This window comes from Hylobates moloch, unplaced genomic scaffold (genome assembly GCF_009828535.3).
Source record: "Hylobates moloch isolate HMO894 unplaced genomic scaffold, HMol_V3 SCAFFOLD_13, whole genome shotgun sequence".
Classification (NCBI taxonomy): domain Eukaryota; kingdom Metazoa; phylum Chordata; class Mammalia; order Primates; family Hylobatidae; genus Hylobates; species Hylobates moloch.
Genome location: NW_026652288.1, coordinates 33,254,314 through 33,282,034, shown reverse-complemented (window position 1 = coordinate 33,282,034; position 27,721 = coordinate 33,254,314). Strand labels below are relative to the sequence as shown.

Below are 27,721 nucleotides of genomic sequence, written 5' to 3'. Positions count from 1 at the left end.
GTGCTGGAATTACAGGCTTGAGCCACCACGCCTGGCCAGTACTCCTGAAATTTTATTGAAAATCCTTCACTATTTCTCTAAATATCTCTTTGTCATAACGTTGCTTGTTTTATTTATAGCTCAAATTAATTTCCCTACCCCATTATTATCTTTTATCTCTATGAGAAATTGCCCAAGGGTAGGCACCTGCTCTCTGAAGTTATGCTTGACATCGTGGACAGCTTGGACACAGACACTGGAAGCCTAGGCTCCACATGGAGACTGGTCTGCAGACATCACCTGTGGCTGTAGGTCTGCAGTCTGACTGGGGCTGCAACTCTGGTCACTTATTCATGGAAACAGATTTACATGGAAAATCATTAATAAATGAAGGTGCTTGGATTATTGTGAGTTGTGTTCCCTGCCCCCAGTAAAGAAAGTCTGTATATTTACTATTTGTCACAAAAACTCAACTTTAAGAGATCTGTGTTTCTGTGTGTTGGCCACTTCTGCTTTATTTGAAGGGTATAGCTGCATTATTGCCTACACTTAGGGGTTTATTCTTTGGTAAACAATTACATGGTCTAGGAACAGTTTGTGAGAAGGGCGAGAAACCACACTCCTATTCCAACGCAGCAGACCTAGGGGATTTAGGCTCCCAGAAATTAAGAGGAGTTATTGGTTTCATTTTCCACAGCCAAACAAGGAAAACAGTTAATTCAGTATTGCAGCTGAGTTTCAGATGCTACAGTGTTATAAACCCAAACAGGGAAGTTGTACCTCTACTTTTGTTTAAGGAAGGGTGAGTGAATTTTGTTATGCCTCTTCTTCCCACAAAGAAGCAGCCAGTGGGAAATGTTCTCTTCTATACACCTGTTGTGTCTAAAAGTTCTAGGATGCGGAGACCAGCTAAACATGTGTGCCACAAATGCCAAAAAAGTATGAGTGGTAGGTGAATTTCTTTTGTCTAAGCCACATCATTCCTAAATACAGCATGCAGTTCATTTATTGAGTTCCTAAATATGCCAGGAACTATGAGAGGTGCTAGCGATATGATATGTAAGGCAAGTAAACAGAAAAAAAAATCGAATAAAGAGTGATACCTCCTATAGTTAAGGAAAATATAAAGTGCCAGGGTGACATAGGACAGATGCATGACTGCTTTGGAGGGGGAGAGAGAATGCTCCAGGAAGACAGGCTTTTGAAATTGAACTTGCCACATGGATGGGTTGGGATGGGATTCTCTAAGCAAGTCCAAAGGCCAGGAAGCAGAAGACAGCATTTCATGGGGTGGAAAGTACAAGAAGTTCAATATTTCTCAAAGGCTGGTAAAAGGTGGGAGAGGGTGATGGCAAAGAAGGCTGGGCTGATGGTCGGAGACTGAGTCTTCAAGAACCTCGAATGCCAGACTGTAAACTACATCCTGGAGGTTTGGGAGGTTCATAATGGGAACAGGGGGATCACAGACAAGGTCCTTGCATTACTCCAGGCTTCAGCCAAAGCAGTGCAGTGAGGATAAAGAGGAGCAGATGACTGGAGGACATACAGAAGGATGTGATGAGTTGGATGAATGTGGTGAAGGAGAGTGAGGGCTGAGGCAGAGTCTGGAGGAGCCTCTCTAAGAACTCCAGAAGTGGAGTCATATGGCAGAGACTGGGCCCCTCTGAACAAAGGTAGATTGCTTTGCCCCAAGATTTGCTGGTTATGGAAAATATTAATCAGGGCTCCTTTTCCCTTGTTCTATGAGATTTCCTCTCATCTATTGACTCTGAAACCAATTTTCCCCCAGAATGAATTGCTGGCACACATCTTCCTATGTCTCCTGGAAAGAAAGGTGCAGAAGAGTTATTGAGCCCAAACTTGGCTCCTTGGAACTCACCGTGAGCAGGTTGATCAAATCCATGTTGGGTTCTAAGTGGTGAGAGGCATTCTGCAGGGAGACTAGTTCACTCAGGGTAACGGAGAGCTGGTGCATTTTCACAATGTTCACTTTGTTCTCCTCCGTCCAGTCTGGGAAAATGACATGGACTGCTATCAAGTCTTTCAAGTGTACGCCAAGGATGGGGATTTTGAAGCCATCGCAGTCGGCAAAGGCCTTGCGGTAATTGCAGTAATTGCCGTTGGAGGAGACCAACTCTGTCATTTCATTCCAGTTCTGGGAACAGATGGAAAAGCAGAATTTTCAAACAACTTTCCCTTCTGCACACCCCCAGGCCCTGCAACGTGTGGTTAGGAAATTCCTCAGCTACTGAGAAAGGTATTACTTGCACCAATGTTGCTGCAGGGAAATATGAATCAGGAAAAAGAAAGTTAGAGAAATGTACTAGGCCTGGCTATGCATTGAGCAGCCTATTCCATTTTGCTATAAAACGGAAATAGCCTACGTATCTGCCTACCTACTAGGGATGTTGGGATATTAAATGGCATCATGTATACTTAAGTGTTTGGAAATTTATGAAAATATTACTGTCCGCAAATTCAAGCATGTCAAATATTAAAATTGTTTAGTTGTTCCCAGAAAGTTGCATTCCAGATATTACTCGAGGTTAATCTGGGACAGTATGGGCTAGAGAAAGTTGCAATGCGGTGTGAGATAGCTGTGGTTCTATATCCTGCCTAACCAGAAGGGTGACCTTGAGCAAGTCGCTTCACTTTTCTGGGCCCCAGTTTCTTTCTCTGTAAGTAAGAGAAGTTCCAATACATAATTTTAAAAGATACACTGGTAGTTCTCCAAGCCTCTATAAGCTTCTATCAGATTCTTATTCTTCACAACAGGAGATCGAGACCACGGCGAAACCCCGTCTCTACTAAAAAATACAAAAAATTAGCCGGGCGTGGTGGCGGGCGCCTGTAGTCCCAGCTACTCGGAGAGGCTGAGGCAGGAGAATGGCGTGAACCTGGGCGGAGCTTGCAGTGAGCTGAGATTGCGCCACTGCACTCCAGCCTGGGCGACAGAGCGAGACTCCGTCTCAAAAAAAAATTTGTTTTTGCTTTTTACTTGAGATTTGGTACAAAACTAAAAGAAAATGAAACACTTATTACCTAATAAGTTCCATTATACTTGGAATGAGTACAGAGTTTGAGGTCAAACAACGGTACTTCTGTGGCTTACTTCCTCTTGTTTATATGGACAAGTTATCGTTGGTTGCTTCACAGCAACCAGACCTTTCTAGCAGACCCCAATTTCAATTAGTCTACTCTCTCCCAAAGCAGCCCTTGTGACTCAGACAGAGCTGTTTCCATTTCCAGAACCAAGAATGGGTTCTGATTTATCATCAGAGTAATTGCATCCCTCTAGTTTGTGATTGGTTCAGGAACTCAGGGTTAAGCCAATCAGTACATTGTATTACTCTGGCAACTGTTATTGGTCCAGGGATGGACCTAAGACCTGAGTTGGCTCAAAAGGTCTTTAATTCTATGAGTGAAGAGTTGAAGTGAGAAGTCTTCCCTATCTTCAACTTTCATGAACAAGGGAACATAATTTTTCGGTTGCTACAGACAGCCCAATTAGGAGAGAAACCAGTTTGATGAAACAAACAAAAAAACAAAACTCTCTGATACTCAGAGGCAGGCAGAGCACCTGAGTCAGAGGTCTAATCAGACCGTGCCTGCTCTGTCTCTGGACTTCCAGGTATGCCCCCCAGGGTGGAGTGCAGTGGTATGATCCTGGCTCACTGCAGCCTCAGACTCCTGGGCTCAAGTGATCATTCCACCTCAGCCTCCCAAATAGCTGGGACTACAGGCACACACTGCCACACCTGGCTAATTTTTTTTTTTTTTTTTTTTTTTTGTAGAGACAGGATCTAGCTATGTTACCCAGGCTGGTGTCGAACTCCTGGCCTCAAGCAATCCTCCCACCTCCACCTCCCAAAGTGCTGAGATTACAGGTGTGAGCCACCACGCCTGATGGACAATACATTTGCTTATTGTTTAATTGCTGTAGAAGTTTTTTTCTTTTTCTTTTAAACTCACAACTAAAAGTGTCCTTATTGAAGTAGCAAAGTGCACTTTTACGTGAAAATCTTTTCATAAGGATGAAATGCTCCTTTTTGCTCAAGAAGAAAAACAACTATCATGTCGTGAAAATAAATATGGCAGAAAAGCTCAGTTTGGAAAATGATCACTGTTTTTAATATATGTACATATTTTTTCATGACAATTCAGTTATATATCTGAGGATTTCTATACAAGGCCTATGTCTTCCCCTTTCTATCTTCTGATGTGCCCAACACGGTGTTATGAATAGTCATTCAATGACTTTATTTCAGGAAGTAGGGTAGGAACTATTTCTGCCCTATTTACCTTGTGTATCACAGTGCCTATCACATAGTAGGACCAAATAGATACCCGTTGAATATTTACCACTACAATATGTAGGGGGTTTTTTGTTTTGTTTTGTTTTGTTTTGAGACGGAGTCTCGCTTTGCTGCCCAGGCTGGAGTGCAGGGGCGCGATCTCAGCTCACTGCAAGCTCCGCCTCCCGAGTTCACGTCATTCTCCTGCCTCGGCCTCCACAGTAGCTGGGACTACAGGTGCGTGCCGCCACACCCGGCTAATTTTTTTGTATTTTTAGTAGAGATGAGGTTTCACCGTGTTAGCCAGGATGGAATAGATCTCCTGACCTTGTGATCCGCCTGCCTCCCAAAGTGCTGGGATTACAGGCGTGAGCCACCCCGCCCGGCCACTACTACAGTATGTTAATGGTATGTCAAAGCATTCTTCCTGGGACACTCACCACCACCTCCAACCTGTTTTTCCAGGTGGACTCAGCTGATGTGGTTATTACCTTTCTACTTTGTCCCCATGTATAACCTACCACTGGTTTAAGAGAAAAACTTTCCCACTCTGAGTGACATTTGTTAGGCGTATACTAAACCCGAACAATTTACAAATGCATTTTTTTTACTTTTGATTAGGATCAAATCTACTGTACCTTTGTAACTTCTGAAGAAAGATGAGAATGGGTCTCTTTGAGACGTGAAATGGAACTATGACTTAGGCCTCCCACCACTGCCATCAGGGTGTTAAAATTTTTGAGCTGAAGGAGCTTCTGCAATAAAAATGCATCAATGCTTTTTAAGGATTTTTAAATTATTCTAAACTTTCTGAATTACAAGTAAATTTGTGCACAATTTTAACAACAAGAAGCTAAGGAAAAAATTACATCAATTTAAAATGAAGCACAGCTAGAATCAGAGAAATATATCTATTATTTCACAGAAAAATAGCTACATTAAATGCTTCTAAGCATTGCTTTTTGAAAGCAATCTTCTTGCATGGCAAAAATACAATTTGTTCATTAGACATCAGCGAGTAGTTTAGTTGTCCGATGCCCTTATACTGTGACCACCACATTTCCTCAATGACTTTTCTCAACAGAGTGAATGAACATCTAGAACTCAAGAACCCCGTCTGATTACCAGACATACCTTTGCAACATTGATAAACTTTGTGATGACTTCTGCCCTTTGCTGGGGGGTTGGTTTGCTAAGAACCATCAACTGGACCCACTTAGAGATTCCATTAAATAAAGCAATCGATCTTTCCAAGGTTGGATTATTCTCCAGGCAGCCATGGATGACATAGCTTTGGTAATCAGTGAACTAGGAAAGGAAGATTCAGAGATTCTGAATTATAATGGAGCCCTTGTAAAATCAAAAGTTAGAATATTGCAGAGAAAAGGTGAGATATTGTTTCATAACAACATAATTTCTTGTATTTCACATTTACAATGGCATCCTAAAAGTTTGAATATACATGTGTCTTTAAAATGTTATTTTGCTGCTTTTCAAACCCGACTACTCACCCCACACACAGACACCCACTATTACACATCACAGCTTTGGTGGGAGGAGAAAGAGGCAAGATTCAAAGTTGTATTCCAATGAGTTCAAAATTTACTGGGTGACAAGATCCACCTGTGGCACTTGATAAAATGCTAGTTCCTGGGAACACTCTAGGTGTAAACAATCACTATCTTCAGAAGAAAAATCTAAGAATCTCCTTTTTTTTTTTTTTTTAACCGAGTCTCGCTCTATTGCCAGGCTGGAGTACAGTGGCGCGATCTGGGCTCACTGCAATCTCCGCCTCCCAGGTTCATGCGATTCTCCTGCCTCAGCCTCTTGAGTAGCTGGGACTACAGGTGCAAGCTGCCACGCCTGGCTAAATTTTTTAGTGTTTTTAGTAGAGATGGGGTTTCACCATGTTGGCCAGGATGGTCTCGATCTCCTGACCTCATGATCCGCCCACCTTGGCCTCCCAAAGTGCTGGGATTAAAGGCGCGCCTGGCCAAGAATCTCCATTTTTAACACACTGCTGGTGATTCCAATCAGGCAAGTTAAAGATATAATGGTATACAATAAAGACGAGGAAATGAACGTAAATATAATGATTTCAAGTTAGCATCAGTTGTAAAGTTGTTTCAAGAAAAAGAAGACAGAAGAAAAAAAATCAATTGAGGTAAGGCTGCTCTTTAGCAAGGCAAACACATTTTCAGAATGTTAGCATAGATGTCAAAAAATACATATGAGCTTTCTATCATATAAACAGTGCAGGGGACTCCCTCCCATGGCCTGCCTGCGGTGAATTGTTAAGGTCCTCTCCAAGTAGGATTACTTAGTGAAAGAATCAGTCTTTCAGAAACTCATGCTTCTAACCAAACCAAGACAGTCTTCTTTGCAAGCAATAATGTAATTCATTCTCTGACACCTTGGAAAAGGAGGAGGAGCGACTTCCCCAGAGCTTGGCGAGACAAAGCAAAGTGGCTGACTGATTGTGAACCAATGTGGAAAATGTTATCACAACGGGAGGATAGAGAGCAGGAGGCTAAGAAATCACAGACCAGAGAAAGAAAAGGGGGAGTTAGAGAAGGAATGAGGCTCCATCAAGATGAGTAGGAAAGAAAAGTTTAATTCAGGATCTCTATCTCTGGGAAAGAAACAACCTGATGTTGAGATTCTCCTTAAAGTCTACAATTCCTATTTTCAACCTACACCCATAATTAGCCATTTCTACAAATCCGAACCTAACTAAATATTTTTTTCCCAAAAACGAAGGGCCTAGCAAAACATGTTCACTTGGGAGAAGTCAGTGGAGCTAAATCAACCTTGAATGGTTAAATCTCCACTGACTATTTAGAAAAATCACGCTTTAATCCTATGAAAGGAGACATTGAAAATAGCGACAGAAATATGGCTCCTGAGCCATAAAATAAAGACAGGATAATATTTATCTTTGGTTAAAAGGGATTGTTCCTGTGAATTAAGGGCACTTTTCCAGCAGAGCACAGTGATAGAAGCTGCCAACACTTCAGAGTATGAAAATGCAGCTCTTGGGAAAGTTGGCATGGTGGTTGTTATCCTTGGAAGAATAAATGTCAAGTTTCTTACTGAGATCCTTCTAAAAGATTTATGCTCCAGAAAAGTGAGGTGCTCAGCCAATTCAATGGGCTCCAGATGGTCAAACAGCAGACAGGCTTTTCCCTTCTTGGATACTTTTTTCCTCTGTGTGACTCTTCTCATCCAGTCATAGGAAGGACTATAAAAGAAGAGTGAGTCCGGTCAATGTGTTGAAAGCCCATTTCGCTCAATGGAAGTTATTAACCTACTGACTCTGTAACTCTTGGCTTGCTTCCAGGGGCTTGTGCAAAATACATGCCCCGTCTTTCATATCTGAAGAGAAAACCACTGACCAATTGCCAATAGAACATAAACTTGGAGTTGTTTTTCCAGATAGAGTAGGTTTTGCACTGATCCATCCAGAATCTCTTACTTAGTGTCTTTGTGACCAGCAAGGTCTGGATCGTACAGGAAAGGTTGGGGCTAGTATATAAATTTGGGAGTTTATCAGGATATAGATGGTGATTTAAGGCACATGGAAACCACTAGAAGCTGTGGCTCTCATACTTTAGTATAACATGAACTATCTGAAAAGCTTGTTATAAAGACAGAGGCCTGGGCCTCACTGCCAGAGGTTCTGATTTATTAGGAATGATCCTGAATAATATGTATTTTCACCAAACATGCCTTATAATTCCTGGGTAATCACTATTGATTACTACTGAAGAAGTATTCAATAGTAGTCGACAGTGGAAAAACAGAGTAGACTATGAATACATAACACACAAGAACATACATTTGCAAGATGGATAGCCATATTTAGGATCATCAAATAGTCTTCCCTGTGCAAAGTTACCTAGTTGATATGAAAGTGGCCTAATTGCACCAGTTACCTAATAACTGAGCCAACCAGCTCCTGGCACATCTATGGTCAACCACCATAAGGTTATTGTTCTGAGGCCAACCTCAGCAGCACCATGGTAGAGAGCTTCTCAAGCTTGCATGTGAATCACCTGGGGATCTTTAAAGTGCAGATTCCAATTCAGGTTTAAGGTGGGGCCCAGAGGCTGCATTCCTAATGAGCTCCCAGGTGACGCCAGTGCTGCTGGTCTGCGGACCACACTTTAATCAGTGAAGGCGTAAGAGACATTAACTAGATTCAGACTCAGTAACTAATACTGAGCATCTATTGCATGCCAAATGCTTTCATGTGCTATCTTATGTCCTTATTGGATGTTCATAATAATCCCATGAGAAAGGTATCGTCCACATTTTACAAATAAAAAAACTGAAGCTTGGAGAGATGAGTTGTGTCCCATACAGCTTGCGCTCACTGAAGCAAGGCTTTCCTCACAGAAGCAAACCTCGATTCAGGAGTGGGATGGACTCAGAACAAGTGGGGTGATCACTACTTCCTCCCCTGAGCGGTGGACTTATTGGGTGTGAAAGACGTTGGTGCCACTCTTACATGCTGGATATGTCGATGAGGCTGACGTGTTTTTCATATCCTAGTTGACTAGCTACTTCCCGAAATTCCTCAGTCATACGAATCAAACCAAGATCCAAATTAAACTCTGCAGGAAACTTCAGAATCCAGTACCTGAAAGGCATCAAATATTTTTGGCAGCTGGAAGATTGCAAGTTGGATATCTATGGAAACAATTGTACCATTTTACAGACTACATTTAACACCAAATCCAGGACCATCCAGGACCATACTTCAAATTAGCCATCTACTGTCTCCAAACCCCCATCCATCACGTGGAGCCTGTCTCTGCCCTCCTTCAATCTAAAACCACTCCCACTCATAGCCTCTCTTTCAGTTGAGAGGAAACCCTTCCTTCAATTCATGGTGAGTAGATGGGAATGGGTGTGGTGAGGGAGTAGAGAAAATAAATCCACCCTTTCTAAGAGCTAGTTTCATTCCCTAATCACATTTACTAGTACTTGATCTCTAGTCCAAAAGATAAAGATCCCCCCACCCCACCCAACAGAGAAGGGCCAATTTTAACAAAGTTGGTGGGAGGGGTATCAGAGTAGAGTCTGTAGTCAAACTAGGTCTGCAGCTTGGGGAAAAGGAAATTGTCCACAATTCCAGAACTAGAAACTACAACCATGCCAGAACCAGAAGCTACAAGAAATTAAATTTGTAAATATATTTACCTCATGAAGTAGCAGATCTTTAATCGAAATTCATTGCAGCTTTCTCCAGTGGCATTTCGATACGTAAACCAGTTAAAGAAAAAAAATCCTTGCACCTCGTTTCCTTTGCAGACACCTGCAGCTGTGCCCTCAATGTATACCAATTCCTAATAAGAGGACCATGCTGGGGACATTTGGGGTTATATAGACAGTCAAATACGGAGAGAAGTGGCCTCTGATGACTTCAACACTGAACAATTGAAACTTGATTTATTATAGCTCTAGAATGCATTTTTTTTGGTCTGAAGAAGCCACTTACAGGATTAGTTTTGCCTTCCTCCACACTTATTAACCAATAACTGCCAACTGTAATTACAAATAGACTGGCAACTATACATAATTAAAATTGATAGTACAGAGAAACACTATATTTTTTTGAGACGGAGTCTCGCTCTGTTGCCCAGGCTGGAGTGCAGTGGCGCAATCTCAGCTCACTGCAAGCTCCACCTCCTAGGTTCACACCATTCTCCTGCCTCAGCCTCCTGAGTAGCTGGGACTACAGGAACTCGCCACCATGCCTGGCTAATTTTTTGTATTTTTAGTAGAGATGGGGTTTCACCGTGTTAGCCAGGATGGTCTTGATCTCCTGACCTCGTGATCCGCCCGCCTCAGCCTCCCAAAGTACTGGGATTACAGGTGTGAGCCACCGCGCCTGGCTGAGGAACACTATTTTAACCAAAAATATTTTGTATTTAGGATTAATGCCTTACACAATTATGCATCACATAACGACATTTCAGTCAATGAAGGACTGCATATATGACAGTGGTCCAGTAAGATTATAGTGAGATTGAAAAATTCCTATTGCCTGGTGACATGGTAGCCAGCATAATGTTGTAACCCAGTGCATTACTCATGTGTTTGTAGTGATGGTGGTGTAAACAAACCTGCTGTTGTGTGAGTCATATAAAAGTCTAGTGTATATAGTTATGTACAGTATATGGTACTTGATAATGAGAATAAATGACTGTTACTGGTTTATGTATTTACTATACTATTTTTTGTTGTAATTTTAGAGTACTCCTTTTACTTACGTAGAAAAAAAAAGTTAAAAAGTTAACTGTAAAACAGCCTCAGCAGGTTCTTCAGGAGCTATTCCAGAAGAAGGGATTGTTATCATAGGAGATGACAGTTCCATGCGTGTTACTGCCCCTGCAGACCTTCCAGTGGAACAAGAGGTAGAGGTGGAAGACAGTGATATTGATGATCCTGAGCCTGTGTAAACCTAAACCTAGGCTAATGCGTGTGTTTGTGTCTTTGCTTTTAACAAAAAAAGTTTAAAAAGTAAAAAAAAAATTTAAATAGAGTAAGTTTGTAGAATAAAGAAATTAAGAAAGAAAATATTTTTTACAGCAGTACAATATATTTGTGTTTTAAGGTGTTATTACAAAAGGATTAAAAAGTTTTTAAAGGTTTATAAAGTATAAAAGTTACAGTAAGCTAAGGTTAATTTATTATTGTAGAAAGAAAAATATTTTTATACTTTGGTGTAGCCTAAGTGTATAGTGTCTATAAAGTCTACAGTATTGTACACTAATGTCCTAGGCCTTCTTTTTTGTTTGTTTGTTTTTTTGTTTTTTTGAGATGGAGTCTCGCTCTGTTGCCCCGGCTGTAGTGCAGTGGCCCAATAGCGGCTCACTGCAAGCTCCGCCTCCCGGGTTCACGCCATTCTCCTGCCTCAGCCTCTCCGAGTAGCTGGGACTACAGGCGCCTGCCACCACGCCCGGCTAATTTTTTTTTTTTTATTTTTTAGTAGAGACGGGGTTTTCACCGTGGTCTCGATCTCCTGACCTTGTGATCCGCCCGCCTCGGCCTCCCAAAGTGCTGGGATTACAAGCGTGAGCCACCGCGCCCGGCCATGTCCTAGGCCTTCACATTCACTCTCCACTCACTCACTGACTCACCCTGAGTGGCTTCCAGTCTTGCAAGCTCCATTCATGATAAGCACCCTATACAGGTTTACCACTTTTTATCTTTTATACTATATTTTTACTGCACCTTTTCTATGTTTAGATACACAAATACCCACCATTGTGTTACAATTGCCTATAGAATTCAGTACAGTCACATGCTGTACAGGTTTGTAGTCCAGGATCAATAGGCTGTATTATATAGCCTAGGTGTGTAGTAGGCTACAGCATCTAGGTTTGTGTGAATACACTCTGCGATGTTTGCATGATCATGAAATCACCGAATGATGAATTTCTCAGAACGTATCCCCGTCGTTATGCTATGTGTAACTGTATGGGTACTCTAATTTCTTCTTTAATATTTGAAAATGTCACTTTCAGGTATATTAATACTCCAGTTGTGTTATTTACTTGTAAGTGTCTTTATTCATATTCTTTTTAACACATATTTATTGAGCTTGTGTATATGCCAGGCATTGTGGATATAGCATGAGCAAGGAATCCAAAGGGAGGAAAGTTTATAGAAATGTCGATTCACAGGCAGTCTTCAACTTTCCACATTAAATGTTACTATGCCTAAATATCCCTTTTTATTTGTGTCTCATGCATTGGTGGCCATGCTAAGGGTGAGAATGCTGTTGGTGGGTATACTCTTTGGACAATGTCTAGATTGTCAGGAATATGGCCAGACTGAGTCAATGCCCTCCATCCTCACCTATGTTCTACACTTCAACAGCGGACTCATATGACCCTTGGACCACTGGGAGCTAGGATCTTGCTCACTTCCACAGACCTTATAGACTCTCTAATGTCCTTTTCTGCTCTGAGGTTGTGAGGAGGATGAACAGAAGAAGCAGAAAGTGGAGGAAGCTTGAACTGAACAGGTGGACACCTACTGGCTCCAGAAGCCTTGGCATGCCCTAATAACACTGGACGGTGCCTCTCCCTCTGAGGCGGCGCCTCTCTCTCTAAGGCTCCCCCTCCCTGTAGGGGTTCTCATTCATCTCCAGGGCCTCATGGGCTTGAAGAAGGCAGAGACTGCAGGCACCGACATTAGAGATTGTATAATAAGCATTGGCTCTCAGGGAATAGAACCTTTTACAAATGGGAGACTGCATTTTCAGTCATTTGGCTTTCAACCACTTTTCTGGACTGCATTATGTAGAGAAGCGGTAGACTGCTAAAAGCCTTCATTATGGAATGGTGTTTCTAACCATGTGGGATTTTTTTGTTTTCATTTCAGAAGAAAATCTAAAATTAGTATCAGTCAACAAATTATAATAAGCCTGCTAGAATGTTCATTGTGTCTTGGCAGCAAGGGGAGATGTGAAAACTAAATTGATGTTTGTGCCCAAGTGAGAGCATATTATTTTGGCTGTATTTCCATATGATTAAGCTGCATCCTCTATGCCCACCATTTTGTCATCCCAGAAGAAACAAATTTGGTCTTGAATCATTGTTAAATATTCTCTCATTGTTCTAATAACAGAAATGTTTAAGACAAGTTAGAAACATCCAGCCTACAGTTCCTGCTTCATTTTATATCTTAGCGATTATTTTCAAGTATAGCCAAAACATCCAGATGGAGAGTCAACTATCTGGTCTATCATCCAGATGTGTTTCGTCTAGACATCTATATATATTCACAAAAGAGCTGGATAACCGAAGACTATTTATTCATCTTAATTTACTGGCTTTGGATAGACACTCTATCTAAATACAGAGCTTGATTTATGATTGTAAAAATTACACAGTAGTTGAAAAGATATATGCAGAGAAGTTTTTCTGCCAATTCAGTGGAAGATAAATACCATCGGTGCATCAGTAGAACTATTCTTGGCAAATAACTATTATTCAGCTCTCCATTGTCATCTGTTAGAAAAATAAAACAAGAAGTGAGGAGATAACAGTGCTATTCTTTACTTTTTCTAACATCAGTAGAGAAGAAATAGTGTCATATGTCAAAAATGTTTCATAGACAAATGATCTCTCTTTTTTTATTTTTTTTTAAGATGGAGTCTCGCTCTGTCACCCAGGCTGGAGTGCAGTGGCACGATCTCGGCTCACTGCAACCTCCACCTCCCTGGTTCAAGTGATTTTCCTGCCTCAGCCTCCTGAGTAGCTGGGACTACAGGCGCCTGCCACCACGCCCAGCAAATTTTTCTATTTTTAGTAGAAACAGGGTTTCACCATATTGGTCAGGCTGGTCTTGAACTCCTGACCTCGTGATCTGCCCACTTCAGCCTCCCAAAGTGCTGGGATTACAGGCGTGAGCCACCGCGCCTGGCCGACCAGTGATCTTTTACCTCCTACTTCGGCTAGTATTTCCCTGCAAGTAAAGGTGGGTGGGTCTTACCCTTCCTCTGGTCTACAGTTGACAGTTTTAATAAATGAAATTCAGGACAATCAGTTAAATTTGAATTTAAGAGAAATGATGATTAATTTCTGTATTGTAAGTATGTCCCAGGCATTATTTAGGTCATACTTACACTAAAAATGTTTGTCAGAAATTCAAATGTAACTGGTCATCCTGTATTCTATCTGGCAACCCTGCTCTGGTTTAACTCTGGTTTCTATAGTAATCAATTTAATAAATAAATACTCCCATGTGGGTTGACTTTCTTTGTGCAAGGGATAACCCAAAATGCTGAGGTGGATACAAAAACAACAACACGAGGAGCATACAGCTGAAAAGTGTATAATCTAATAGCAGATATGACGTGTATGAATGTAGAATGTAGTAAATTGTGCTACTCACATTCGTCTGAATCAAAAGACCAAGAAATAATTACTGACGCATATGCCATGTGCTATCAATGGGATGTGGGATGGGGGAAGAGGCAAGCAGTGTTCCTGACCAAAGAGACTAGGAATGGTACTATGAACATCTGAGAGGGCCCTGAAGCAGAATTTCAATGAAGAGAATATGACCAATGGATAGTGGTAGAAAGGTGCAGAGAATGTTCCAGAAACATTAAGTAGACAGTTTGACTGGTGTATGAGCTGTGGGCAGTAAAGGGAAAGAAATATGGAGGGCAGTGAAACTGGAGAGACAGACCCGGGTCCATTCAAAAGGCCTTAAATACCAAGGTACAGAGAATGAACTCTGTTCCACAAGCAACTTGCCTCTGAGTAGAGGAAAGTGAGAGCATCGTTCATGAGATCCAAAAGAGATGAAAGAAGAAAAGGCTCATACCAAACATCTCAATGCAAGTGCGCAGCAGTTCATCTAATGTTGCTGCTTTCCCAAGGCCACTTGATCCCATGGTTATTTAGCCGTTGTCAAAAAACTAGAGACATTTTCAGCATCAGATAGACCATCTCCATAATCATGCAAGTCAGCGATGTTAGTGCCTAGTGGTGACCCGTCCTTAGTTGTACTTCAAGAAAACTCTATACTTAATGTTCCAGAAACAAAAAAAAACAAGAGAAAGTTATTAGACTAGAGCTCAGACCCCATTACAGCATCACCTTCTTACCTGGAAAGATAATGACTTCCATAGACTGTATCTTTCTACAAGAAAAGTATCATAGTGACTGAGATTACATCAACCTTTATGATGCCAAAATACCTGCTAAGCTGTACCCAGGGATGGATGGTGCTTGGAGACCATGGAAATGTTCCGTTATATACCATCCCGCTTCACAGCTGAAATTTTTTAATGCAATGTTTTATTCTTTCCTTATATCCTTTTTTTTGTTTTTGTTTTTGAGACAGAGTCTCACTTCGTCACCCAGGCTGGAGTGCAGGAGTGTAGTAGTGCGATCTCGGCTCACAGCAGCCTCGACCTCCCGGGTTCCAGCAATTCTCCCACTTTTGACCCCCAAGTAGCTGGGACTACAGGCACACACCACCACTCCTGGCTATTTTTGGGGGTTTTTTTGTTTTTGTTTTCTAGAGATGGGGTTTTGCCATGTTGCCCAGGCTGGTCTCGAACTCCTGAGCTCAAGCGATCTACCTACCTCAGCCTTTCAAAGTGCTAGGACTACAGGTGTGAGCCACTGCGCCCAGCCACCTTTCCTCATATTCTTAAGTGATAAGATATTCAAGAATATTATAAATGTTACTTGGTTTAATATTAACAAAAGAATATGTAAGGAAAAAAATTTTAGAAGCAAATATATTTATAAACATCCTCAATGATTACATAAATATTCAACAACTATAACAAATTCTACTTGCCTAACTGAGAGTAAGATTATTCTTTGCAGTGGTAAAAATACTACTGTTAATTTATTGAACACCCACATTATGTACTATGCACCATTCCAAATGCTTTGCGTATATTATCGAACTTGACCTTCACAACAATGCTGTGAGGTAGTAATTATTATTCCCAGTTTACAGATGAGGTGATGGGATTCACAGTGATCTAGCAACTTACCCAAAACCATACAATTATTAAGGCCTAGAATCAGGACTCCACTATAAAATAAAGCTTCTGTGTTCCCTTTCTTCTTACTACTTCTATGAGCACGGATATCACAAACCATCATAGTTTTGCCTGCTAATCTAGTGTAAAGGGCATCACTCCTCCACATCATCTCAGAGAGAAGATGTAAGACAGATTATCTGTTACAGAGGCAGAAGGAAAATGTGGGGATGACAGCTATCCCATTTGCCAGCACCGTCATGGGGAAAACGTGATTGGCAATAGCCTCTTATAGTTGCTTACACTCAAAAGCATCGCTGCTGGATAGATATCATCACTTTATTTTATAGAGCAGGTCCTTGATGCCAGGTCCCCACAGGACTTGGAGCAGGAGGGAAGCTGTCATGATGTAAGACATTTATCCACTTTAGACATTTTAGTAGGTAAATGCAGCCATTGAGGATTCATCTCATGAGTTGTTTAAAGTCAATGTCTATTTTACTCTCGAACTTTATTTATTCAACTGGCAATCATTGAGCACCTGACCTATGCCAGGCACTTGGTTAGGCATTGAGGCTGCCAAGATGAACAAATTGTTGTCCCATTCTTACCTTCATTAGGCTCATAGTCAACTTCAGAAAACAAACATGTGAATGAATAGGAAAAAATACCTAATGTCCATATGTACGGTTGTATTAGTTCAGTGAGACCACTGGAGTGACATTGGAATGAGTCTGTTCACCAGGCACATAACTCTGGGGAAAAAATGTTTGCCCTCTATTCATTCTGTGAAAGAACCAGATTCTTGTGCTGAAGGTACCACTCTTAGAACACAAAATAAAGGGTTATTTCAAGTGTTCAATAAAAACAGCAGAAACGCTGAATCAAACGCTCTCCCAATTCTGCTGCTCAAATGATTTGTGAAAGCAGATTATTAAAGTCATCTGGAACTAACTTTTTTATATATTTTAACAAAGTTACCTTATCTGTAAGGCCTTTCCTGACCTATTTAAAATAACGCACCTCTCAGCTCTCACCCACCTCTCACTTGGCATGTCCTACCGCCCTTCCTGGATTTATTTTTCTTCATAACACTTAACACCATCTGACAAACTATATATTTTATTTGTTTATTTGTTTTTAAATCTCTATAGTGCCATAAACATAAGCTCCGAGATTGTAGAGATTTTTGTGTTTGTTCTCTGGTATACTCCTTAACGCCTAAGGTTTTGCTTGTCACATAAAAGATACTCAAAAATTATTCACTAAATTAATAAACAAGTGGATTAATGGGTGAGGAAATGAATATCATGAAACTTATCACAGGTTTGTCTTTGAATATAAGTATATTTATGTGAGTGTGTATAGATACCATACATTTTTAAGAGACTTTTTAAAGTTTGTTTACTAAATCAGCTTTAAGTAAACATCACTGGGACAAAAACTTCTGCCAGTTTTCTAAACTTCATAGAATCTGCCTATACTCATCATCAGAACTTGCCTTGTCCAAGACATTCTGGGACAGAACTTCTCTGATTCCTCTAATGTAAACTCTATCAGTACTCTTAAAAGTCAAGATTGAACAATTAACGAGTTTGATTACCTTCATGTGTATACAGACATTTTTTTTATCCTGTTACTCACTGAACAGTAGACATATTACTTAGAACAAATAGGCCTAGACTAAACTGGTTTCTCAATTCAAAACCAAAATTATTCAGCTGAGCTGTCTGAGGAAGGTGCTGACATCCCCAGAAGGGGTTAGAGATAACCTGGAACCAAAGATTCATCACCATGTTTAGGGTTCTATTTCTGATCTGCAAAGAAACTGGCACATGATGGGCCAGGTGGGCCGGGCTACCAGGTTACAATCTGTTTCTGCAATCACTAGATGTGTCTGAGTCTCTGCTCCACCTTCTGTCACCTGCACATTTACCTGAGATCTCATTTCCTATGTGTGGACATTATTGTGTCTACAACTGCCTTCTTCAAAATAAGGCTTCTTTATTACAAAAGCAATATACACTTATTATTTAAAATAGGACATTAAGGAAAAAGTTATCCCTAATCTCATCAGCTAAAGATAACTCCTATTAACATCATAGCATGTTTCTTTTAGTTTCTCTAGGCATATTTAATTTTTGTGAGAATTCTTACATAATTTATGACAATTTAAAGAAATACTTACCTGTTGTTTCCATACAGATACAGTTCCAAATCTGAAAGAATTTTAAGGGCAGTTAGCATCATTGGGAAATGCACGGAAGAAGCGGTCTGTAGAACTGGTTTATTCAACCTGAATGTTAAGTACTTTGGGGAACCTGACAAAAGAACAGAAAGAAACCCCCATATAGAATTAGATCGTGATAACCCCAAAGAATCCACATTGTGTTAAGGCATTTTCAAAAACTTTGAGTTATAGGTGGTATTTGAGATTTTGTCTAAACTTCACCCACAACATCAATTAACAAGGGCAAATATTCAAAGTAGTTATTTGGTAACACAATTTTTTTTAAATCAAGTAAGCTTTTTGCAGCCTATTAAAAACCCACATATGCGACAAAACCAAGTTCTATATACATAGTGTAAACTACTATTTCCTACAAATATACTTATATCAGTGGATTACTCATTAAGAATTTCCAAACATTGAAATGTTAGTAAATCCTTAAAACAGTCTGTGGTTGTGACACTGAACTCTGACCCTAAATCACTACTGATTGTCTCAACATGAATGTCAATGTTATTTTAGAGCAGGTTGTTCAGTCTCCCAATGGGGACTTGAGGAGTTGCTGTTGGTTTAGGACTTGCTGTAGTGTTGATAGGTACTCTCCGGCTGCCATGAAAATTATTGCTCTCCAGCCCACACATTTTCTCCCAAGTCTGAAAGGGACACAATAAGCCCAATTTCTCCTAGGGTTTGAATTATTTCTAAAAGAAAAGTGTTATTTTTAAAGGCCAATAGAGTTTTGTTGGGCGTGATTTCAAAGGCTATGATATGTTCCCGTAGCAAAGGGACGTTCATTAACATGACTTGTGAAGCCTCTATTGTCAAAAAACATCCTTCTGAGGTTGCCTAGGGCAATAAGAACTGTGCTCCCAATTTTAGAAATAATGAAAGGTAGCCAACTCCATGTAACTGTTCATTAACAGATATAAATGAGCATACCAGGCTCTTGACTCAGAACCTCTCCATTAAAAAAAAATGGGTTTCAACATTAGGTAACCGAATGGGGAAAGTCTGACTTATCTCTGAGTAAAATGTCATAATGCTGCGTACTTCACTAGACTGTTTAAGGAGTTAGTGAGGTCACGTAAAATGAATCCATCACGGAGCCTGCAGAACGCTGAGTGCTCAGGGAAAGGGTCTCGTTTTACCTGCATTACTTCTTCCCCTCCCGTATTAAAAGTCTTTTAAGTTGAGGCCTGAAGTAGAGGACCAATTTGTAGAAGCGAAAGGGAGAGAGGTGTTCGTTTAGAGAAGAGAAAAGATATTCGAAGAAAAAATACGATGACACTGGAGCACCTATTGGTGGGCCAGGCAGCCTCACCAGCAAGGGACTCCAATTCCCAAAGGTTCTCAAGCCAAAGTTAGGTCATGACTGTCAGAGATGTTGTAGACTAAATTCCCAGACAGTATCTAGGAAGTATGCCAAAATGACAGGGAAGCTTTCTCTTGGCTCTAGGATTGTAGGATTTATAAGGTGAAATATTTTAACTAGTAAGTATTCAACAAATCATTTTGAAATGATGTTGGCCATGTTAGAACTTTCAACGATTGTCTTGTCTATCACATTATCTCTATTCCAAGATAAAAGAATTTCTTGAAGATCCTTCCCTGCCAATGGCAGTTATTATCTTTATGCATAAATGACTACATAAATATCTTTACATTCACATGACCTCCATATGGAGACAAAAAGGTTTCTCTAAATGACTAATCCTTCACGAATACAAGTGGTAATTGTTACAAACCTTGAAGTCTTAAAGATTAATGCCAAAGATGTCAGCATTCATTGTTCTGGAAATATGCAAGCTTAATTTCCCTTTACCACCACAGACATGAGATTTTTTTTAAAGTGCTGTGATTATATTACCTGATACTCCATAGGAGAATTAAGATTGAGTTTAGTAAATGAAATAATAAAAACTCTGAAAGACAATTAATTTATTTGATAAATACTTACTGAGGATCTACTAGACACCAGACACTGAACAGAATACTAGAGTGGCTAGTAGAAGGGGTTGGTGTTGGGGAAGCAAAGGATAAATGGATAAGCAAGACAGATACAATCCTTGCCTCTATAGTCTAGCAAAGAATTAAAGGAACAATGACAATAAAATATCTTATGGAGCACAGAGCAGGTAGGGAGGGGCACTAATTTAGTCTAGAAGCCTGAGGAGTTTTAGCTTAGTAAAGAAGATAGCAATTATGAGAAATCGAAAAGACATTTACAATGACTAAAGTGTTATGGCAAGAGATGAGACTAAAACATCAGTGGAAGTAGCTCATGACAGTATTGTAAGCTTTAGTAAGGAGTATATCCTTTATCCAAAGGGCAACGGGAAGCCATTGTTTGAAAGGAGAGTGGCATGATCACATCTGGATTTTTTTTTTTTTTTTTTGAGATGGTCTTGCTCTGTTACCCAGGCTGGAGTGCAGTGGCGTGATCTCAGCTCACTGCAACCTCCACCTCCCAGGTTCAAGTGATTCTCCTACCTCAGCCTCCTGAGTAGCTGGGATTACAAGCATGTGCCACCACACCTGTCTAATTTTTGTATTTTTAGTAGAAACGGACATTTCCCCATGTTGGCCAGGCTGGTCTCGAACTCCTGACCTCAAGTGATCCACCCACCTCGGCCTCCCAAAGTGCTGAGATTACACGCATGAGCCACCACACCCTGCCTGATTTTCTTATTATTTTACTTCCAATGGTATCTTAACGTCCTCTTCACCATATCAAGCAAAACTAGGTGAAATGGGAGCTAGGATCTGTGCCCTGGTGAGGACACCACCTAACAAATGCCAACCTTGCTTTAGTTCTGAGGCTCGGACTTATGGAAAGTGTAACTAGACCATAACAACAGAAACTCAGAATTGCTTCTTGAATGCAGGGGAGATTTGCCATATACATTGTTCCAGAAGTTATCTGAAATAATTTTAGAAACATGACATGGGTAGGTGATACAATAGCCCAAAAAGCAAGGAACACTAAACTTCCTCTCAAAAACAACAACAACAACAATAAAAAACAAACAAATACCTCCAGGAGAAGAGAAACGAGAAACATCAGCCTTCTACTCTGGACAGAAATAATCCTGATAATTCTGGTTCCTTTCTTCTCTTTTCACGATGGCTTTTGTACATTTTCTCCTCTTGATAAACCTCAGAACTGTATCCATCATACCTTCTGGCAGATGACCGTGTCTCCTTTTTAGAGTAAATGGAAGTTGCCAGACAGAAACTTCCTTGATTTCCTTCCATAAAAATGAGAAATTTACCTACATGGATGCCCTTTTTGGGGATCTCTCCTGCTATTGCATTGAAAGAAGTGGCCCTCTTCTTTATCCAAGGTCAATCCCTCTACCTGTGCCTGGATCCCTTACTCTTGTCCTCCCAGGGACCATGTTACGTGAATTAACTTCTCACTCTTCTGCCTCTTCCTCCAATATTTTTTTTTCCTGCTAACTCTTAGCACTTAAAGATGCCCAGGTCTTAACTCAGAAGTCTGTAATGGGTATCTAGAAGTTAACTCAAAATTTCCCCTTGATATGACCAAGTGAAATCATTTAAAACAAAATTTCTCCTTGGAGTCTCAGGCATCTTTAAGTCAATATGGCCAAAGTGAACTCATCATTTTCCTCCCACAAACTTGTTTCTCCTCCCCTCCACTCTCAATTTCTCAATCGCAGGGGAATGGCACCATCAGCCAACCAAATATCTAGGTAGAAATCTGGGAACTATCCTTGATTCTGATCATTCCCCATAGCCAATGGATCAGTAAATCTTTCTGAATCTATTTTCAAAAGAAATTCTGCAACCAACCACTTCTTTCCCATCTCCATGGACACATGCTGGTTTAGACAACCATCATCTCTTGCCTGAATGATTTTAACCAATTACTAACTGGTTTCCCCATCCTCAGTATAGGTCTTTACTACAATCTTTCTCCATTCTGCAGCTGGAAAAATCTTTTAAAAATCCAGATATAGGCCAGGCACGGTGGCTCACGCCTGTAATCCCAGCACTTTGGGAGGCTGCAGCGGGTGGATCACTTGAGGTCAGGAGTTCGAGACCAGCCTGGCCAACATGGTGAAACCCCCATCTCTAATAAAAATACAAAAAGTAGCCAGGCGTGGTGGCACATGCCTGTAATCCAAGCTTCTCAGGAGGCTGAGGCAGGAGAATCACCTGAACCTGGGAGGCAGAGGTTGCAGGGAGTTGAGATCCTGCCACTGCACTCCACCCTGGGCAACAGAGAGAGACTCCGTCTCGAGAAAACCATTTCTCTCCCATCCTTTGACTTGATCCAAAATATTACATTCTGGTAACTACCACCTGAGCCACCTTTCTTATGATCCCCACCTTCCCCATTAGGCTTTCTGCATCTCTGCCCCACCACTCACACTCTCCAATGCTCTCATTAACTGAGTCTTGCTCTGTCACCCAGGGTGGAGTGCAGTGGTGTGATCTCGGCTCACTTCAACCTCTGCCCCCCAGTTTCAAGCAATTCTCCTACCTCAGCCTTCCGAGTAGCTGGGATTACAGACACACGCCATCATGCCTGGGTAATTTTTGTATTTTTAGTAGAGATGGGGTTTCACCATGTTGGCCAGGATGGTCCTGAACTCCTGACCTCAAGTGATCTGCCTGCCTTGGCCTCCCAAAGTGCTGGGATTACACGCGTGAGCCACTGTGCCTGGCCTCGGTTGACTCTTTATATTTGAAATTCTTTGTTTATTTCTGCATTGGTCTTGTTTCTGTTTAAATTTTCCTTCTCATTCCTTTTAAGTTCACTCCTCTGTTCTTTGAATTTCTCTTTCTATTTTATTTTCTTCAATCATGTGTTCTTCCCAGTGTGCTCCACCAAAGTCATACTGTCATCACTGTCAAACTTGTTTCTATCACAAACCTACTGGGATAGTATGAATATAAGAAATGGGCCTGGTGCTTATGGCAAAGTTCACTCATTGTAAATGGACCACAACTGGTGACATGAAGACTAAAATCTCCCATATTTATGGGTGGTGAAGCAGCATCTCCAAAGGTTATTTAACAATGACAGTAGGAAGGAGCCATGCTTAATACTGTAATTTTCAACTCTAAAATAAATTTTTTGTCCTTCTTGCATTGGATGTGTTTATTTAATGTGATAATAGGATTTTCCCAGATTTTAAAATTTTTGTTGTCTGTCTGTTTTATCCTGAAAAGAGATTTCACTAAGTTAATGGGGAATTAATAATCAACATTGTGCTGGATTTTAGAAAATGAAGTAATAACAGCATCTAAAAATACCATTTGTTGGTGGCAAAGTAATGTGACAGAAATAATGTTGGGAAAATTACCTACATTATCTTTAAATCTTATAATACCCCGAAAGCTAAGGTCTTATTATCTCCATTTCATAGATAAGGAAATTGAGGCCTAGAGAGGTTAAATTACTTGTCCAGTATCATATTACTAGTTAAGTTGCAAAGCCAAGTCCAACTCCAAAAATTTATGTTTTTCTACTACCCACAAAAATTTTAGCTGTTGTTAAGGCCTGCCCATTAGATCAATTTCTAGACATTGTCTAAAACAAAGGTTTGTTATTCCCCGTGTTTGGCTGGTAAGCATTCTATCACTGGCCCTATTGTCTGAAAATGAATAACCTTCACTATTACGGCAAGCTTGGCAACTCAGGGAATCACTGGTACCAAGTACTGAACAGAAGTCAATAACCAGCTCAGAGCTCATCTCATAAGGCCTTGTTGCATTTTCTGGTAACAAGTAACAAGGCTTAACTGCATTTTATTTATGTTTTCTTGGTTACTGGTATCGAATATTGGCAACCAAACCAACATATTTACAGCTACCTGACATAAGTTGAACAAGAAATGAGAATCTTAGAGAAGCTTTAGTAATAAATACCATGAAATTCCAAAGTCCCACCAATGGGGTATTTTCCTAGCATTTGGCTACAGCCGAACATAGCAGGGAAATGACATATACACATGCTAGACACCTGCAGTTGGATGGCTTCCAGATGGACACATTCAACCACATTGAAGGATTATGACCTACTATGGCAACTTGAGTGTTCACTTTCCAAATAATGCCCCAAAGTAAGACCCAGAACTAGGAAACTTGAGCCTCAGAAGTTAAAATTTTAAACTTTGGGAAAATCATTTTTTTAAAGATCAATATTTTCTTCTCTCAAAAATACCAATATTGTATTCCGAAGAATCCTGCTGGCTGGGCATGGTGGCTCACGCCTGTAATCCCAGCACTTTGAGAGGCTGAGGTGGGCGGATCACCTGAGGTCAAGAGTTTGAGACCAGCCTGACCAACATGGAGAAACCCCGTCTCTACTAAAAATATAAAATTAGCCGGGAGTGGTGGCTCATGCCAGTAATCCCAGCTACTCAGAGGCTGAGGCAGGAGAATTGCTTGAGCCTGGGAAGCAGAGGTTGTGGTGAGCCAAGACCATGCCATTGCACTCCAGCCTGGGCAACAAGAGCAAAACTCTGTCTCAAAAAAAAAAAAAAAAAAATCCTGTCTGTGGTCCTAATGCTCTGGAAGTACCTGGTCTCAAATTCCCTGAAATAAAGTCACATTCCCTTACTCCTTTGTTGTTCCATTTACTTCTGAGTGGATTTGATGCTGATCATAATGGTGGTGGTGGTGGTGGTGGTGGTGATGATGATGATGATGATGATGATATGGAGGAGGAGGAAGAGAGGGAATCATTTAGGTGCTCTTCATGTTGATCACAGTGTTGAGATTTTTCCCCAACAAACTCTGGGAGGCCAGGCTCCTCCCAAACAATCCAGCAATAACTAAAATGCAGCTAAATCTTGCTTGTTACTTAATTCTCTCCAAAAAATGCAATGAGGTCTTGTGAGATGAGCTCTGAGCTGGTTATTGACTTCTGTTTAGTACTTGGTGCCAATACCAACGTGCTCTGCTTCATGTGCTCACTATGAACAGGAAGGCATTTTTAACAACTGCATAAGTAAAATTCTTAGGGATCATCCCACTGGATCCAGATGACAATCTCCAAGGATAGAATCTACACAAAAGAGGCTCCAAGGGAATGAAGACATTACATGGAAAGCCCCTAAAAAGCAAGAGAATGTGAACAGAAGGTGTAGCCTGGACTACAAAATCTCTCCCAAACTACCATCACTCTAGGCTGGGAGTGGAAGCTGACTGTCGCTAAAAACAAGGGGAAAGGATTTGAAAACAGAAATTCTAAGTTGCTACACAGGAATGCAGCAACAAGCACTAACATAATGAAAGATTGCCTTTAAATGGACCTCCAGGTTCTCAGAGAAAGGCATTAGTTTGGTTGGGCACAAAAGCCAACGTTTATTGTCTATTAAACATTAAACACAATGTTTACAGCAATAGGCTGGAGGCGTAGAAAGTCCATTCTCAACAGCATACAATCCCATGCAGGAGACATAATATAAATCAGTTATCATAAACCAATGAGTCCATTAAGTCCAGTGACAGAGACAGATGCCCAGGGCATTGCGGGAGCACAGAAATGGGACCAAATTCCACCTAAGGAGATCTAGGAGGCCTTCTTGACAGGAAAGATACTAAGCTTTATGGGTCACAAAATTACAGTAGAAAATACAGGCTAAGTCCAATAGTGTCAGACAGTGAGGTGGTTGGAAATATCTGAACATGATTCCAGAATTAGGCATAGGATAGACATATGCAATTTGCAATCCAGAAATTTATCACTATGTGAAAAATGAATAAGAATACACATGAGACAACAAAATTTAGATTAAAAGCTGATGACAGAGAAAATGATTGGGGTCAGTTAGGGATATATTGAGTTCTGAACCACCTTTGGATTTTTTTAAAGGCACAGATAAATGAAAGGATTGCAAAAAGCATAGGGGTTGCACAATGCTGCTTTATTTTTATTATTAATTTTATTATCCAGTTTCACTATTGACAGTGATAAGCTTTAATAAATAGATTTCCTTTACCATTTAGACACTAACTTAGTATATATAGATATTGAAGATGTAATATGAGTTTCTCTTTTCTAAGATAAACTGTACTATATTATCATCTAAGTGAAAACATTTTGCTCCTATTTAGAAACCAATGTGTTTATAGTACTCTTTTATGGGATGGTAACGTCTCAGTTTGAAATTACTTCTGAAATCTGGGATTTGGAGCTAGACTTTTTATTGGAATCAATTAACGGTAGAGTACAGGAACCAAAAAAAAAGTGTGTTTAAAATTATTTCTGTGCTCCCAAATAAAGTTACACAGCTTGAAGCCCGTAATTAGAAGGCTCCACTTAATGACTTTGTCATTCCCTTTTATTTCAGATGTTTTTCCTGCAGCAAATGGTTCTTCTTTTCTCTAAAAGAAAAACAAATCTCAAGAGGCAATGATATCTGTCTTCCTCCCATCTAAGACATCAACTAATTTCACCTTACTCCTGAAATGGAATCACAGTCCACACCTACAAAAAAAGAAAATATAAGTGACTAGAAAATTTATGTAGTATCTGAGGTCCCATTTAACTTCTCTGAGGCTCACTTTCATCATCTCTGACATGAGATAAATACTGTGACTCTGCCCTCCCTATGAGAACAAAAAAATTTCATTTCAAAAATGTTTTAAGAGCATAAATCATAGTGAGAAAGAAGGAAGTCCTAAAATTGTGAAATGTTCCCAACTAAATTTGTAAAGTGGTTGAAATTTAGAATATATATTTTCCATTAGAACAATATTATAAATGGATTAATAACAGATTTACATATGCGAAACAGCCTGTCAAAATGCTAAAAGAGAACTTTGGGAGTTCTTAAGAATTTTGGAGGCTGATAGACTGGTTTGCTACCATGCCAGATTAGCTTTCAGAAATGCCACAACTCTGAGAAACTAGGGTTTCTGATGGGTATTTTGGACTCATTAGTGGATCTAGAGAGACAGAGAATGAGAAAGAAAGAGGGAGAAAAAGCTAGCTTTTCATAAAGTAAAGGTTAAAGATTTAGAGGAAGGTTGACCATGGTGGCTCACACCTGTAATCCCAGCACTTTGGGAGGCCAAGGCGAGCGCATCACCTGAGGTCAAGAGTTCAGGACCAGCCTGAACAATATGGTGAAACCCCATCTCTACTAAAAATACAAAAAAATTAGCTGGGTGTGGTGGTGCATGCCTGGAGTCCCAGCTACTTGGGAGGCTGAGGCAGGAGAATCCCTTGAACCCGGGAGGCGGAGGTTGTAGTGAGCAGTGAGCCAAGATTCTGCAACTGCACTCCAGCCTAGGCAACAGGGCAACAGAGGGAGACTCCATCTCAAAAAGAAAGAAAGAAAAAAAGAAAGAGAGAGTTAAAAGAGACCAAGGAATGGGAATAAGGATGTTGTTGGTAGGTTGTAAAAGGAGGAATTAATCAATTGTAATTTACTAAAGTGTGAGCAAATTAAGACAAATGAAGGGAAGCTCAGAGTGAACTAATTTCCCTTGACCTGCCATATGAAGGTATCTGCACCCCCCACCCCCCACCCACCTCCACACTCAGAAACAGCACCAGGCCTTTCTTCTCTCTTCACCAGTTCCCTGGTGTAACTGTCTAGAGTTCATGCATCTTACCACTTCTCCTTCCTCTAGCTTGTAACTCCCCTTGTATTTCCTCTATATAAGTAAACGTGAGGTGTCTTCTGACCAAAACCAAACACTAAC

At 40.5% G+C, this 27,721-nt stretch overlaps 1 protein-coding gene across 3 annotated transcripts in view; it reads right to left on the bottom strand.

Moving 5' to 3' along the window:
* Window positions 1-27,721, bottom strand: part of RASGRP3 (RAS guanyl releasing protein 3) — an 89,521-nt gene that overhangs the window by 35,392 nt on the left and 26,408 nt on the right. For 2 of the 3 annotated variants that reach the window (XM_032172653.2, XM_032172652.2), the window contains exons 2-10: window positions 17,990-18,122; window positions 14,625-14,821; window positions 13,198-13,300; window positions 9,480-9,542; window positions 8,785-8,916; window positions 7,368-7,515; window positions 5,409-5,582; window positions 4,913-5,029; window positions 1,859-2,134 (exon numbers count right to left, since the gene is read on the bottom strand). In XM_032172653.2, coding sequence (XP_032028544.1) covers window positions 1,859-2,134; window positions 4,913-5,029; window positions 5,409-5,582; window positions 7,368-7,515; window positions 8,785-8,916; window positions 9,480-9,542; window positions 13,198-13,300; window positions 14,625-14,694 — 1,083 coding nt within the window. In that variant the 5' untranslated portion in view covers window positions 14,695-14,821; window positions 17,990-18,122. The remainder of the gene's footprint in view (window positions 1-1,858; window positions 2,135-4,912; window positions 5,030-5,408; window positions 5,583-7,367; window positions 7,516-8,784; window positions 8,917-9,479; window positions 9,543-13,197; window positions 13,301-14,624; window positions 14,822-17,989; window positions 18,123-27,721) is intronic. The other variant, XM_058426425.1, reaches the window with a different exon arrangement.